Source organism: Eriocheir sinensis, chromosome 32, assembly GCF_024679095.1.
Source record: "Eriocheir sinensis breed Jianghai 21 chromosome 32, ASM2467909v1, whole genome shotgun sequence".
NCBI lineage: Eukaryota > Metazoa > Arthropoda > Malacostraca > Decapoda > Varunidae > Eriocheir > Eriocheir sinensis.
The window spans coordinates 6,726,131-6,741,321 of record NC_066540.1 but is presented as its reverse complement, the minus strand read 5'-3'; the positions used below and the strand labels follow the sequence as shown (position 1 = coordinate 6,741,321).

At 41.1% G+C, this 15,191-nt stretch overlaps 1 protein-coding gene across 1 annotated transcript in view; it reads left to right on the top strand.

Moving 5' to 3' along the window:
• Nucleotides 1-14,282, top strand: part of LOC127006092 (semaphorin-2A-like) — a 60,049-nt gene extending 45,767 nt beyond the window's left edge. Inside the window, exons 11-14 of the mRNA XM_050875598.1 lie at nucleotides 1,103-1,294; nucleotides 4,462-4,633; nucleotides 9,681-9,752; nucleotides 10,035-14,282. Coding sequence (XP_050731555.1) covers nucleotides 1,103-1,294; nucleotides 4,462-4,633; nucleotides 9,681-9,752; nucleotides 10,035-10,115 — 517 coding nt within the window. The 3' untranslated portion in view covers nucleotides 10,116-14,282. The remainder of the gene's footprint in view (nucleotides 1-1,102; nucleotides 1,295-4,461; nucleotides 4,634-9,680; nucleotides 9,753-10,034) is intronic.
• Nucleotides 14,283-15,191: the final 909 nt, after the last annotated feature.

Sequence of the window (15,191 nt, the reverse complement as noted above, 5' to 3'; positions counted from 1 at the left end):
CCTTTAGTCAAAGTTGCATCCTCAGGCAGTAATACACGGAGGATAACTGACAAGTTAGAGCGGTTCCCAGTTAACCTGTAAGAGGTCAGCCAAAATCATTTTTTTTCTTTTTTTGTCCCATATAATTCAAAATGATCCAAAAAGTAAAAAAATAGTCAAAGTCTGAAATTGCCATTTCTATGTCCTGCTGAGGCTTCAAACTTGGCTCCCTCAGTGGTGCTGCCAGACATACAATTTGTGAGTCATGCTACATTCTTTTTTGTGGCATTTTCTGCTCATTTTATAGCACTTATATTATAATCTCGATGGATGCTTATTCATAAAGAAAGACACATCTTTTCATGCATAAATCATTCTATTTGCAAAATTAGAGTACATTTATCACAAAATTATTGATTATTTTTTTCTCAAAATAAAAGTATCCCTTGTCTTCATCTTGCAACTTCTATACACAAGCAGTATCCTGCATATACGTCTGCCTGCCACTGTGACTCAGAGGCAAGTGATGCGGCAAGCAGTGGCGAGTAGATTGTGAGGGGATAGGGGTGCTGGCTTACCCGTGTGTCCACATGCCAGGAACTGTACTGATATATGCTAGACACTTCCAGAAACAATTAATGTGGCTAGAGGGAATTTTAAATCCGTAGGAAGCGATAAAGTGACCCCAGATTATAAACAGAAGGCTTCATGTATATATACATTCTCGATCTCTTATGGGATGAAGGAGCAAGTCTAAGATGCCATATACCAAGTTATATGAATGATTATGAGAGTAAGTTGAGTGTCTATATATAAATTTCCTTAAAAACTACTCTAGTTACATGAGAGTGAACATGTAGATGTACTGGCAAACAGACCCACTTTCAACGCATCTATATAATATCCTCTGCCGGGAAGGGGCTAATTTCATTGGTAGTTTGAAAATTATGTCATTGATTTTCATTTTCTCACCTTTGCCCTTTTACTCACATCCAATAAATTTGTAATCATGTTAACTCACCTGTGTAACACCTGTATCCCAAACTTATTCAAAGTTCAAGGTTAACACTTAGTGGGACCCTGGAGAAGGAGTTTACATATTGAATCTTCTGCCAACATTTAGGCTGCTTCAAGATGTGACTGGCTCAACTCCTGGTTTGTGTGACGCCTGCATTGCCAAGAAGAAGATGGTGGTGACGTGGGGCCAGAGCATCCACCTGGGCTGTGCTGTCAAGCTGCCACGGCCCATCTCCCTCAAGGACATCACATGGCATCACTACTCAAAGGACAAGGGAAAATACCAGATCAGATACAGGTACGCCATTGTCATCTTCAGTCATTACTAGACCACTGCAGAGTAAAGGCCTTTCCCCGTGTTCTCCTTGTCTCTTTGTCTGATGGTAACCTCCACTGGAAACTTTTAGTAACATGTGCAGCCATCAACTACCTATCTGCCCTTTTATGAACCATTTTTTCCTTACCTTCTTCCTCAACCTGAAAACAATAAACTATCCACACTGATTCATCCAAGTTCCTAATGGATAAATGAAAAATCCAGATAACATGGAAGAAATTTTTACGAGCAACCTTCCCATTTGTACTTTAAATAATAATCCACACTGACCTCAATTGCTTTTTACAGTCAGATTGAACCTTGTGAACTTATGACGCTGTAACTATGTTAAGCAAAGGTCACATTAGCTCTTTGTATCCCGGGGCTGGAGACCAATGTAACCCTGCACACTTGGGGGAAGTGATCAAATGTAGAAAGAACCATCCCACCAGTTGATAGATGATCCTGCCACTGCTGTCAAAACTGCAAGAAACAGCTGTTTACATTGAAGGACCAAGATCAAGGAGGCATTTGTTTAACAGTTCTTTTGATCTTTTAAATTAATGGGTCTCATTTATCTTGTATATGATATTTCTTTTAAAGATTTGTAGTTTCTGATAACATTTAAATTTAATGAGTTCCCATACTTAATCCATGGCTTTGTTGTGCAGTGGTTAACATGCCTAGCCACAAATACACAGGCATGGATTCAAATCTCAGCTGAGCATACAGCATGCAGCCACCTTAGCTGTCCATCCTCCCATTTGGCCTTGTCAGTAAATGGATACTTGGGGAAACCTGGGGAAGGTTGCACTTGCCCTGTCCCCAGGGTAATGGGTTCTGACTCACCACAGGCTCAAAGCCCAATGGGATAGAGTACATACTTAATAAGCTTCTGCTGTCAATTTGACTCAGTACCTTCTTTCCCCCATCACTGAGTGTGATAGCCCATTGTCAGGGGCAGCCAGCCCTTCGCCACACTGTTGAGCTAATCAAAAAACATTCTCAAGGCAGCCAGGCTGCTCTCTTTTCTGAACACTGAAATAATCATTGTTCTTATACTCATTCAGGTAGTACTTGAGTTATGACATTTAACATACACCCACTCACACTAATAATGACCTGGCTAATAACATTAGTAATATTTGGTTAAGCAATGAGTTGACATTTCAAATGCCCCGCCACAGGCAGAGCAGCAGCAGTTTATTTACACAGCGCTCCCATGCCTCCCCCCACCTCCCCCACCCTGCTGCCATCCTCACTCGTTGCCTAGCCAGGATGGGTAATGCAGGAGGAGGGAAGCATGATTGGGCTGAGTCAACCCAATCATGCTTCCCCCTCAGTTGCCTTTGGAACTCACACTGCAGTCAGTAATCACTACTCAACCAGTTTATAGGACTACAGCCTGCTATACAAGCTTATTGCTGGATCTAGCAGACACCAGTTTGTTAGCAAAATAGTGTCCCACAACAACAGCCTCTTCACAGTATTCCTGCACCAACTTATATAGGCGACTGTTTACTAGAAACAGCAATCATAGCTGAATGAAACATTCACTGGCCTCTCGTATAACTACAAAGTGTCCTTTGCTTACTTACACTGACACATGCCAATACAACCCCCACCACAACAACTCGGTGGGGCATTTGGCTAATGCTACCAGCCTGACAAAACTTGGTTGCTCAGTTTTGTAATATTGCACAATGTTGTGTGCTAAAGTGTCAACCAAATGCAGAGCTGGGGCAAGGTGACCTCAGGAGAAAAGGTGGGTTAGGGGGGAGAGTTGGGGGCACAGGAGCTCCACTCTATCCTCTGTGGGTCATTTGAGAAATATTTTGTTGTTTTTAATGCAAATTTTTACTTATGACCAGCTTTTCGGTTCCAAACCCCATTGTAACTCGAGGACTACCTGTTTATACATTGCCTGTCAAGAAGTTTTAAGAGGTCCCAGTGTATCATCTGAGTTAAGGAGACTATCATAGTAATCATCTCATCGGTTTGAGTAGTGTGCTGGCTGTGGCAAGGATGGTGTGGGGGCTGCAGCTGCCATCTATTCTAGCAAGCCTCATATAAGCTGAGGCCACAGATATGTCTCCCACATGATCCCTGCTTGTCTTTGTAGAATAAGTGTCCTTTTTGAGTCGTCTTTACTCTTAACTAGCTATTCTGGCAAAGTAAGTCTTATGAGCAGCAGTTATATTTAATGTCTAGAGGTGATTGATAGTCAGAGATTAAGCTACAGTGAAGTAATACGTTAGTTTTGTAGCATCAGTCAGCAGCTAAAGCTTCTTTCTTCAGCTCCTTCAAAGTTTCAATGTTGGCATGCTAATACTCATGGCTGTCTTGCTCATGCATCATAGTGCCTCAAAGAGTGTGCCAGAGAGCAAGGTAAGACTTTATTAAAGTAGGTTGGGTAGTATGTGCCAGCCAAGAGTACAAAGGTGCATCGTGTGAGTTAACAGACACCGGCTCTCCTCCTGCTCCACACTGTACACCGTTCCCCATCTGAATGAATTCCCCACATGACTCATACAATATGTTGATATTCTATAGTTTTGCACATTATAGTCTCAATGTGAATAAATTTGTGTGATAAATTTACAGATCTGATTCTTCATGTAGATGATGTAGAGTTACAGATAATGCAGGTGAGGATAACTAGATGGATATTCAATTTGTACCCATTCCTATGTTTCCTAACAACTTTTTCCAGGTATTTATTTTTTTTCAATTTCCCTTAATAACCCCCTTAAACTATTGAAATATCTCATATTGTCTACATCTTTCCAAGAAATTTAAAGTAAACATCTTTAATCTATTTCTGTGGTAATTCTCAAAATCCTTGAGTCAGATTTTAAACAGTGGGCTGTTATAGGTAGACAAAGAATGTTGTGTTAGGATGCAGAAGGGATTGGAAAAGGAGTGGGAAGGAGAGAAAGGAAAAGTAAGAAATACAGGACCATGCAAAAATAAGTTGAATAACGGGCTGGACCACACGGCTCACATCGAACCCCCCTACGGTGTTCATATTCATGTAGTTTAGGGAGATTTGAAATAGAAAATTCTCTCCCCTAGGTCTGAAGGAAACTGTAGAGACATTACATTAACCATCCAATTTGTGTGGTAAAAAGCAAAGAATTCTTTTTCAGGCCTGACAAGTACATAGAGACTTCAGAACATGGCCTGGTTGTCATGAATGTGAATGAGGCCGATGCTGGCAGATACGACTGCAAGATGGGTGGAGACATTGTGTGTTCGTATAACATCACTGTGGATGCCCACCGCTGCTCAGCCCCAGCAAGAACCAATGACTTTCAGAAGGTACGGAAAGGGGGGAAGGGTTTGCAATCTCCCCAAGAGTATAGACGAGTGAATGAGCATGGATGATGTGGATGTCAGGTAAGAGAGGTGCTGTGGGAATGCAGGGGTCATGGGCCCTCTGGGTCAGCATATTTTCCAGATTAATAGAAGGGGACCTAAAAATGTTCAAAACAAATCATTCCTAGATGTTTACCACACTTGGTTCAGCAGTCACCAATATTCAGTACCTGCCCCAGACATTTTCCGCACTTTGTATAGCACATTTAGGCATCATATCAAAGAGATTAATAACAACAAGTTATTTGAAAACTTGCATTACATGTCAACAAAGGATGTACTTTTGGTGGCAGTCACGAAGCATCTGCCATTTTCTTCTTTGACTCAAGGGGCTTAACCTATTCCATCCGTGACGCAGACGTTAGTGTCACAGTATGGAAAGGGTCAAGAGGAAATGGAAGAGGATTAATCCTCTTCTAAACCTCTCAATCCTCCTCTAAATTCCTCTTAATCCTCTTCCATTTCTTATTAAGAGGTTTAGAAGAGGATTAAGAGGTTTAGAAGAGGACTATCCCTTTCCATACAGTGACGCCATCAGATGTCGGCGTCGCCGGAGTGAAGGGGTTAAACATATATTACAATGCAAATTATCTACTATTACTAGATGCTTCTTTCAGTTAAATCAGGTAATAAAGATATGAAACAAATAAACAGGCTGTGAACTGGGTGAATCTCACGAGTCTCAGCGTGGGTGCAGAATTTAGTAGTCAAACCTCAGTTTACGAGTGCCTAAGTTTACGAGTGTTTTGATTTACGAGCAAAAAAAATCCTACAAAAAATGCTTTGATTTACAAGCGATGACTTGGTATACAAGCATCCTGTTTTTTTTATTTTTTTTTTTTTTTTCACCCCAGGGTGATAATAATAATAATAATTGGTTTATTCAGGAAATTGCAGCCATTAAGCTGAAAATGTACATATTAATATATAGTGCAATCATAAAGAAAAATACAATATGAAAGGGGTGTGGGGGGCTGGTGATTTACATTAATGGAGGGAAAGTAGTGATGATGCTTGAGGGGTGAAGAGGTGGAGGAGTGCGGTGTGGTAGAGCGATGAGGCGGGAAGGTAATCCTCCTCTGGAAGGCGAGTAGGTGTTAATCCAAGGTCATCCCCAGGTCACAATGCTGGGTCAGGTAGTACCAGGTGGCCAGAGAGCAGGTAGAGGCGGTATCAACGGTCACTCAGAAAGGGGCTTAGCGGTGGAGTGCTAATCCAACACAGGTGGCGAGACAGATGTGAAGACTCGCTGCTGTGCCTGGGAACAGACTGCACAGCCTCGGTGGTGAGCAGCCTGCACATTGCCCCCACCTGAGTGACAAGTCCTCCACTGCACTGCACCTGACCAGACTTCAACAGCAGGATGGGCGGGCTGGTGGGCCTGGGGAGACCTCGGGGCGTCGGCAGGGGCCTATGACACACAGGCTATATGTAGGCCATCATGGTCAAGCGCCCTTTGAGGAGAGACCACAAGCCCTTGCTGGGTGACAGTTCATGAAGGGGAGGAGAGGATGCCGATAGCTGACCAAGTTGGTCTTTCAATGAAGACTGCCGTGTCTCTTCGTACAAGTCAAAGATGTGAGCGTGGGTTCCCTTTGTTCGCTGCAAGACGAGAGTGCTCAAAGCAGAAAACAATGGGAATAGAGTCTCAGGAACGCAACATCCCATTCTCCAATACAGAACGAACCCATATTTTAAGGAACTGATGGCAACCATTAAGTCTCCCTAGCTTGCCATGACTGACAGCTGCTGCCCACTGCTGGTGAAGGCAGGAGGAAGGGGGGAAGAGACATTGCGATGAGTATTTTACACGTATTTCAGGACGACCCTTGACAAACATAATTTTATGGACTGGTTTTATGGTTCACTGAAAAATACGCTCACTACAGTTTTAAAATACTGAATTTTATCTGCTTAATCATTCAGACAAGCAAATACAGAACAAGTGGCATTCTGTATTTTGAGGAAGGGTGGCAAGTTTGCAACCCTAAGGCGTCACTTGGTGATATATGGCCTTCTTGAACGACCCCCCATTCTTGAGACTGTTTTTCACCTCCCTCCTGTAATTTGCCAGAGCACTCTATCTTGTCCAAGTGATTGGATAAACCAACACTATTTCTCATTTTGTCACTCATCAAGGACATGTGTTAATTCAGTCACAATTACGGGATCTACAGTTCATTAGGAGTATTTCAGTATCTAATTAGCGTCATTGCATGCGACGGAGTTTCTTGAAACGTCCTTTTTCTATACACAATATTGACAAATGGCATCGTTTCACTTTCTTGTTTCTAACGATGACGATGTTTTCATACCGGGAAGTTCTTACTTCCTACAGTGATGCTTTGAAATGGTCTGTGGTGCAACAGTAACCTTGTGAACTCTATACCCACCCCCACCTGGCAGGGTTATCCATAGGCCTATGGAGGTGTGGCCAGCAAGACAGTGGCTGTAAAATCTGATGTGCCTGAGCAAGAAACGCAAGAATTTTGTAAGATTTGGGGTTAATTCTTGCTTGGTCTAGGGCAGTGGTTCCCAAACTGGAGGGCATGCCCCCCAGGAGGGGCATGAGCTGGATATAAGGGGGGCATGTCTGTCTGCCAAATATTGCAGTTTTGCAAGATATTAGCACACACACACACATGAAGGAGTAACACTGTTTGAATTATCCTCATGTGAGTTGCAATATATATATATATATATATATATATATATATATATATATATATATATATATATATATATATATATATATATATATATATATATATATACATACATACAGATAACTCTATTTACGCGAGTATTGTGTCCTTGAAGAGGTCGCGTAAATCAAAAACAATGTAAATCAATGTAAATCAAACAAGAGGTAGGTTTCTATCGAAAAATAAATATTCACTTCATTTAGTGGAGAGAGAGAGAGAGAGAATATCCATATCACCGAGATATTCACTCAGGCACTCAGTCTCAGCCTCACTCGTGTGAAGAAGAAATGAGGGACACCATGAGCGACTGGCTAGTATTGGTACCGGTACCGAGCAGTCAGGTACTGGTTCCGTACCATATAGCTGGTACTGTTAGTACCGGTACTGGTACCTGCCAACCCCTATTGTTGAGTAGTATGGCAGCGTGGGTACTGTATTGTTGTTCAAGTGGCGCGCGGGAAGAACTGAGCTCAGCTGTGTGGCCGTGGGAGCGACTGGCTAGTATTGGTATTGGTACCGAGCAGTCTGGTACCGGTACTGTACTGTAAAGCTGGTACCGTTAGTACCGGTATTGGTATCGGTACTGCCCACCCCTAGTGTTGAGTAGCGTGGCAGCATGGGTACTGTATTGTTGTTCAAGTGGCGTGCGGGAAGAACTGAGCTCAGCTGTGTGGCCACGGCGTCGTGTGAGTCTAGTTGCGTGAGACATCTGGTGGCCACTCCATAAAATATCGCGTATAAGTGAAAAAAACGTGTAAATTAAAGATTTATTTGGATTTTGGACCCCGTGTTTGTTTAAAAGCACATAAACCAAACTCGCGTAAATCAAGTTACCTGTATATATATATATATATATATATATATATATATATATATATATATATATATATATATATATATATATATATATATATATATATATATATATATATATATATATACATACAGTAGAGCCCCATTTAGCGCAAGAATTAGGTGGATGAACGCGATCGCGCTAACTGAATTCGTGCTAATTGAATAAAGTAACCAATATAAAATTAATTATTTGGTGCACACGTGGGTCTGACTTTTGGGTTTGATAATTACTCAAAATAATCACTCACATAAAAAAAAAACTACGATTGGCTGAGCTCTGAAAACACGCTTGTGATTCGCTGGGAGTCTGATGACGTTATCGCCGGTGCTCACCCGGTCAGCGGCCTCGCTGCCTTAAGGCAGTATCACACTGGCCATTTTCTTCTAACCGTTGTGGCTACTGGCAATGCCCGTGCGCCCATCCAGGAGCAAGTTGTCGGTTCACCGTAACCTGGTGTCACACTGTGCCCTTTTCTTCCCACCGCATTGCCGGCAGCTTGGACAACCGGCAAATCCAAATTTTCTGGGTGTGCGTCACACACGGCCAAGGTCAGTTGCCCATATCCACATCCACAACGTAAACAAAGCACTTGCCCTGTATGAACATGGCATCGTCTGCTAAAGTAAGGGCTCTCGCGGCTTGTGCCGCGCATCATGGCAGCTTGGTGCAATTTTCAAAATTCAGTCGTGGTGGCTGCTTGTGCTAACTGAGGCTTTCGCGCAAATCTGTCTCTAAGGCTGAACTCTTCGCTCAAACTTTCTGTAAAAACTCCACCCTGGACGATTCTGGGCATATTCCTCCTACTCATCCCCCCTCTGACTCCTTTATGCCTGTTATTAAGATTCTTCCAAATGATGTTTTCTATGCCCTCTCTGGCCTCAACTCTCAGAAGGCTTATGGACCTGATGGAGTGCCTCCTATTGTCCTTAAATAATTAACAAGAGTTTGAAGGCTAAGATACCTTTTGTGAGCTGCCTCTCTCTTTTTGACAGCATGAGAACAATCGTGATTGAACCATGGCTTTCAAATACGATGGGTATAGAAAGTGAGCAGATGTGCCTCTATTCCAGAGATAATCACCTCCATAGTTTGCTTGTCACACACAGAGGGGTCTCTGACATGGAAGTAATAATCATTCCAATAAGAATCACAAAAATACAAAAATGTGCTTCATCACCTTTTGTTTTTGCTGTTAATGGCAGAGCAGAGCAAGTGTAATGACACTTTGCCTCTTGGTGCTCTTCTCAGTAGTGCTGTGATATTTGTGAAATGGTGATAAATTCAGATTAAAGTTGATTCTCAGTCTCAAAAATTTGCATTTAGTGAATTCACATCAAATGTTTACAAACTGTAATGCATGCAGTGCCAAAGCCATGTGTTATGTTATTACTGAAGTTCACTGTGAACTCAAGGTCAATTTGTCTTTCAGGTGTATAGCGACTGGTGTCATGAGTTTGAGAAGTACAAGTTAGCCATGAAGACTTGGGAAAGGAAGCAAGCTGTGAGTACCTCAATATGTCTGAAACTCCAGGCATTCATGTATAGACCTAGATATATTGTGCATGGTTAATGCTTATTGAATTGCCACTGTTCCTAGTAAAAATATTATAATTTTTTCCTTTAATAAATCAATCAAGAAATTATAACTTTACTTTAAGAACCTTTACTCTTACCTCAAGAAATTAAACATTCATTTCAAGAAATTAAATGCTCACACAGGTATATACAGTACTAATGGGACGAGTGCAGTGCAGCAGTAACAGTGAGTTTCCTTCCCTTGCAGCAATGTGCCAGTAGGAACAACATCAGCCACCAGAACAGCCATCCCAATGACATTTATGCAAGGAGTAACCCATTCGTCTGATCACTTTAGATAAGACGAGACTGAAACAACAACAACAAAAACAACAACAGATGAAGTAGGGAAGGGAGGGGGCATAAGTGCTCCCTTTCCTATTGGTGGTCAAGATTTTGCCTGTATTGACAGTGAAGATTCTGTCATGTGTCATCAGAAGTATGTGGCTTTGGAAAACAGATCAATATATGTTACACTGAAGAAGGATTCTAATTAAGGTAGTGGGTAGAAAAGACATTGGAAGAGAGGAAAGCTATAAGACACTGAGCTTCAGTGACTTCCAACAGTGTAACAAGAACTTGGTGACTGATCAGTGTGACGAGAATTTGTAGCTGGTTAATGAGGGTGCCACTAGCAGAAAGGTGCTACTATGTACTGTTAGGTGCCAGCGACAGTGTGTGTGCATAACGACAACAGCCAAGCATTGAGAAGTTGAAAAAAGTGACCAGAACAAATGAAAGAAAAGAGCAGGCAACTTGACTTGACCCAAACACTCCAGTTAAACAATCAGGGTACCATTAGTTAACAATGTACTAATTTTTTGTTTCCGCACCTGACAGAGTTTTTGAAGGTGAAAAAAAATCGTTTCTTACTATTTTCTTGCTCCTGGACAATCGACTGACTATGGGCATTACAGGATTTGCACTTCATAAAGCTTGAGCGAGCAGTGATTCCTTGGACATAATGAATTGGTGCCGCCAAGGAGTGGACTTTAAAATATGAACAGCTGAGCATGTCTCTAAAACAAGTCTTTAGTCTCCTAATATTCTGCTGTAACAAAGATTGGCTTCATTAAAGTCCTGAGAGAGATGGCTATGATGCATTTCACAGCAAGAAGGTTCCTGTGTTGTGTGGCGTTTGGTTGGCGTTGTCTCTGCTGGGGTATAGTTGTTTGTTTTCCGTATTGGAAGTAAAAGGAGAATTAACGGATCTATAGTTCTGTTACTATGCTCTCAATTAGCCTTATCACACAGAGTGCTGTTTATCTGTCTATCTATATCTGTATTTGTCTATTACTGTTTATATCTGTATCTATCCATCTTTAGATAGATAGATAGATATAGGTATGTAGATTGATAGGTAAACCTATCTATCTGTATCTCTGATGCCATGTTCCCTCATGGGAACTTCCCTGAAAGGGGTGGGCACTGCAAAAGTCTCCAATTTTCCTTGTTCTGGTACTCCCTCTCCTCACATTCAACCCTTTGCCTGCCAATTCTCTGACTCCAATACTCCATCCAGTCTTGCTCCATCAGGTAGACAGATAGACTGATAAGTCTCTGGTTACATGATGCTGGCTTTCATTGTTTTCCATATTCTACTGTTTTGTTAAGCATATGCTAAACTACCTCTGCCTTTTTCCTTATTGTTAGAGAAATGTAACAGACTTATTATTATAACATGTATCAGGAAGACTCCATCCACGTACATCCATACGTAGCCAGTCCTGGAGGAAGGTGGGAACAGGATCACTGGAAGGGAAGAAAGCATAATGTACCCAACGCATGTCTGACAATATTAATGGGAATTTCATCAATGTCTGTGGGCAAGAGGGTGTGGTGTTATGAAAGGAAGACTGAGGAATTATATTAGACTGCTTGGAGTAAGAATAGTGACATGTGGACAAATTCTTCTTTTATACAGCTAATTTTTAGGACTTGTAATATACACACAATACATGGTGGGACGTTCTCTCGAGGTGATTGACTAAATGGTGTGTTAGTTCAAGTTATATTCTTGCAGCAGTTAGGGAATACAATCACCTGAGACCTTTCTTTATTTAGTGATGTAAATTACCTTGCATACTTGTAAAAAAAAAAAAGTCCACCTTCAGAGGCTAGAATTCTATCTGCCTCCTCTGACATCAGATCCTTGGAACTCCCTCAGAGGGGTGGCTGACCTTGGCAGAAAAGTCTCCATTTGCTCCTATCCATACACCTCATCCTTGCACACTCCAGTCCTCTCATTCTTCTATCCCCTCTTTCTTTAAAATGATGATATGCTTGACTGAGGAGTAAACCCCCTCAGAGTAGCAGTACTAGTGGGTTTAGTAATAGAAAAGTAACATTATGTAAAACTCATCCCCTAAACTTGGTTATTAAAGGAAACTACTGAAAAAATGTTTCACTAAGGAGTGCATTAGAGCTCTCAAGAATAGTAGTTGCAGCAGCAGTAGTAGTAGTAGTAGTAGTAGTAGTAGTAGTAGTAGCATCCACACCAAGGTCCCCCTCTCCTTAAACTTGGCCTTAAAAAAGAAATTCATTCAAGAAATCAGGACTTCACATGAGCATGCAAAGTACTTTACCCGGAAAGTTATATTTTGAGTAGACAAGGGTATGCAAGGAATTACTATACGTAGTGGTGATAGCCGATCTAGGCTCCAGCCCCTTCTGAGAACGTCCCATTCTACATGCCGATCCACGCTGACATTTTCGTTTTCTGTCCTGTGATACGCGCCAATTTTGTAAGACTCCTAACGTAACTATGATAATGGTATATTGCTCCTTATAAGCAGGTTGTGGTCCGTCCCAGCATCTCTGCCAAGAATAGCGCTCACACTACAGCAGCAGCTTCCTCATGACTGTAACTTTGAGCTTTGTTACAACACTTCCTCTTGTCTTATTTTCAACCCACTGTGAAAAAGAACGTAATCAAATAATAGGGACTTTCAATGGCTGTTTTGTTTGGAGCTAGTGACTTGGTTTCTAGCAGAAGGTACTGAAATGTACAGTGTTGCCTTCTACATTGAACCAGTTCTTAGAATCCCCCACTGATTGATAGGTATGGAGGAATCAGTGATGCAGCTGTCCATTTCATGTTGCTGCCACAATTGGGAAGTTAAAGCAGTGGTTCTCAGGACACATTCTTCTTCAGGCCGCCTAAAAGTCATCCCCTATATTGAATCATTATCCAGTATTTATTGTAAATGTACTTTTTTTTATCAGTATTTACTGAAACAAGTCTGAACAAGTGTAGAAGATTTGATTGTGCTAGTGCATAACTGTTCTTACAAAGAGACCAACTGGCATTCGCTTAGCTGTCTGTGCATCATCCTCTAAGTTTACTTAGCTGTCAATAGAATCTTCAAGTTGACCTTGCTGTCTGCACAATCTTCAGTTATTCTTAATCTCCAAAATCTTTAATTTTACTTAGCTGTGGACATATTTTTAATCTTACTTTACATTCTGTATGCTCTTCAATTTCTCCCGTTTCAAAATTCCTCCCCTGGAAGCCAAGAGGGCCTTTGTTGAATATTATTGGTTTATCCACTCAGCATTAATGAGGAGGAAGCACTTGATCAAGACGGTTGAAGAACAGTCATCAAACATGTGACCTCATATTATGAAAAAGATTATTATTGACAAAAATCAGATCATGACTAAGTAAAGGAGTGAGGCTGCTGCTGTAGGGCGAGGATTATTTCCGACAGGCTGGCTGGGGCAGGCTATAATGACACTTCTCTGGTGTGATTATTGAATTACAAATATGTGTGTACATGGTGTTCATTTCATTAGGATGCGTCAATCAGTTTATGTACGATGACCTGCTTTATTTCCCATCTTGATCAATGTATCTAAGTTCAGAGTCAACAAAATATATCAAGACTTTGGATTTCCTTAATGGAGTCTGCACCACAAGTCCCTGTCTGGGCTACAAACAGGTCAGTGATGTTATGTAAGTAGATGCTCTAATACCATCCATGGATGCTGCGTGCACTGAATATAAACTGCACTGGCATTGTTGGTCTCTCTAGCAAGGTGACCAGTACTTTATTATGCTTGCTTAGGTTGTGAATGGTTGGCTGCAGACTGAACGTGTGCAACTAATGGCTTTCAGGCCACCTGGATGCCTGCCATTATGTGTTAAGTAACTTTGCTTTTATCAGTAAAGTTAATGCAGTATTCTTAATTTAAATTCATGTTATGCAAGGTTTTCATCTGCAGCTGTACTTTCTCGTTTAACTTTATCTAAAATTAAGTTAGATTTTCTCATTGGTTTAGACTTTTAGTTATTCAATCACTCAACTTTTATTTTTTATTAAGTATTAATTGATTTCAAAATATTTGTTTGTTTCATTACATGAAAATTGAGGTTTAAATAAATACTTGCTTGTAAGCTATGATCTAGGAATTTGTAATGTGAAATATTCCTGTACAATAAAAAATTCTTTTGTAAGTTTCTTTTAAAATAACTGCATGTGTGTGTGTGTGTATTTACCTAGTTGTGATATGCAAGATGGCGGCACTATAAACACTCGCTCCGCGCCCCAGACGGGCTTGGCCGGCCATCAGCCCCCCACCTGGAAGAAAGAGGGGGGCCATCAGGCCCCACCAGGAAGATGCCTACCAGCGCAACAGGCAAACGACGTAAAAAAAAAAAAAAAAAAAAAAAAAAAACAAAAGGAGCAATGCTCATACTGCCCCGTCTTTATAATCTACGCACTACAATCCAACTTGCCCTTAATTTTTTTTCTTTTTACAGCACAGAGCAACTCAAGGGCAACAAAAAGATGTAATAAAAAAAAGCCCATTAACTGTTGCTCTCATATAGCAATTAGTATAGAGTGGCCAAAATAGAGGTCAATTTTGGATGGAGAGGTGTCTTGATACACTCTTCTTCTCTTTATATGATTATAAATATCTTATCCATAATACTAAGATTTAATGTGTATGCATATTTGCCATGATTTTATTTATATCAGAACATTTCTACATCATGGGCTAGGAGACACGCAGCAATGCTGTACAAGGCGATCCCCTTACACTAAACTCCCCCACAACTGCACGTTTGGCTGAGCCAGACTACAGTACCCTCTTGAGTTTTGCGCTCGCTTTGTTCGGAAGGTACAGCGCTAAACTCGAGGTATTGAAAACACTGAAAAGCGCTTATTTGTTCCGACCCGTGGTTTTTATTTATTTATTTTTTTATTTTATTTATTTATTTATTTATTTTATTTTATTTTTTTTCCACGTGGCCTATGGTGCCTGATGGTCAGTCCCAAGCATGTCATGGTGCAGGCAACTGTATATAGTGGCACCATTATAATTGGCTCATGCTGCCCCCCGGAGCTCACTTTTTTCCTCC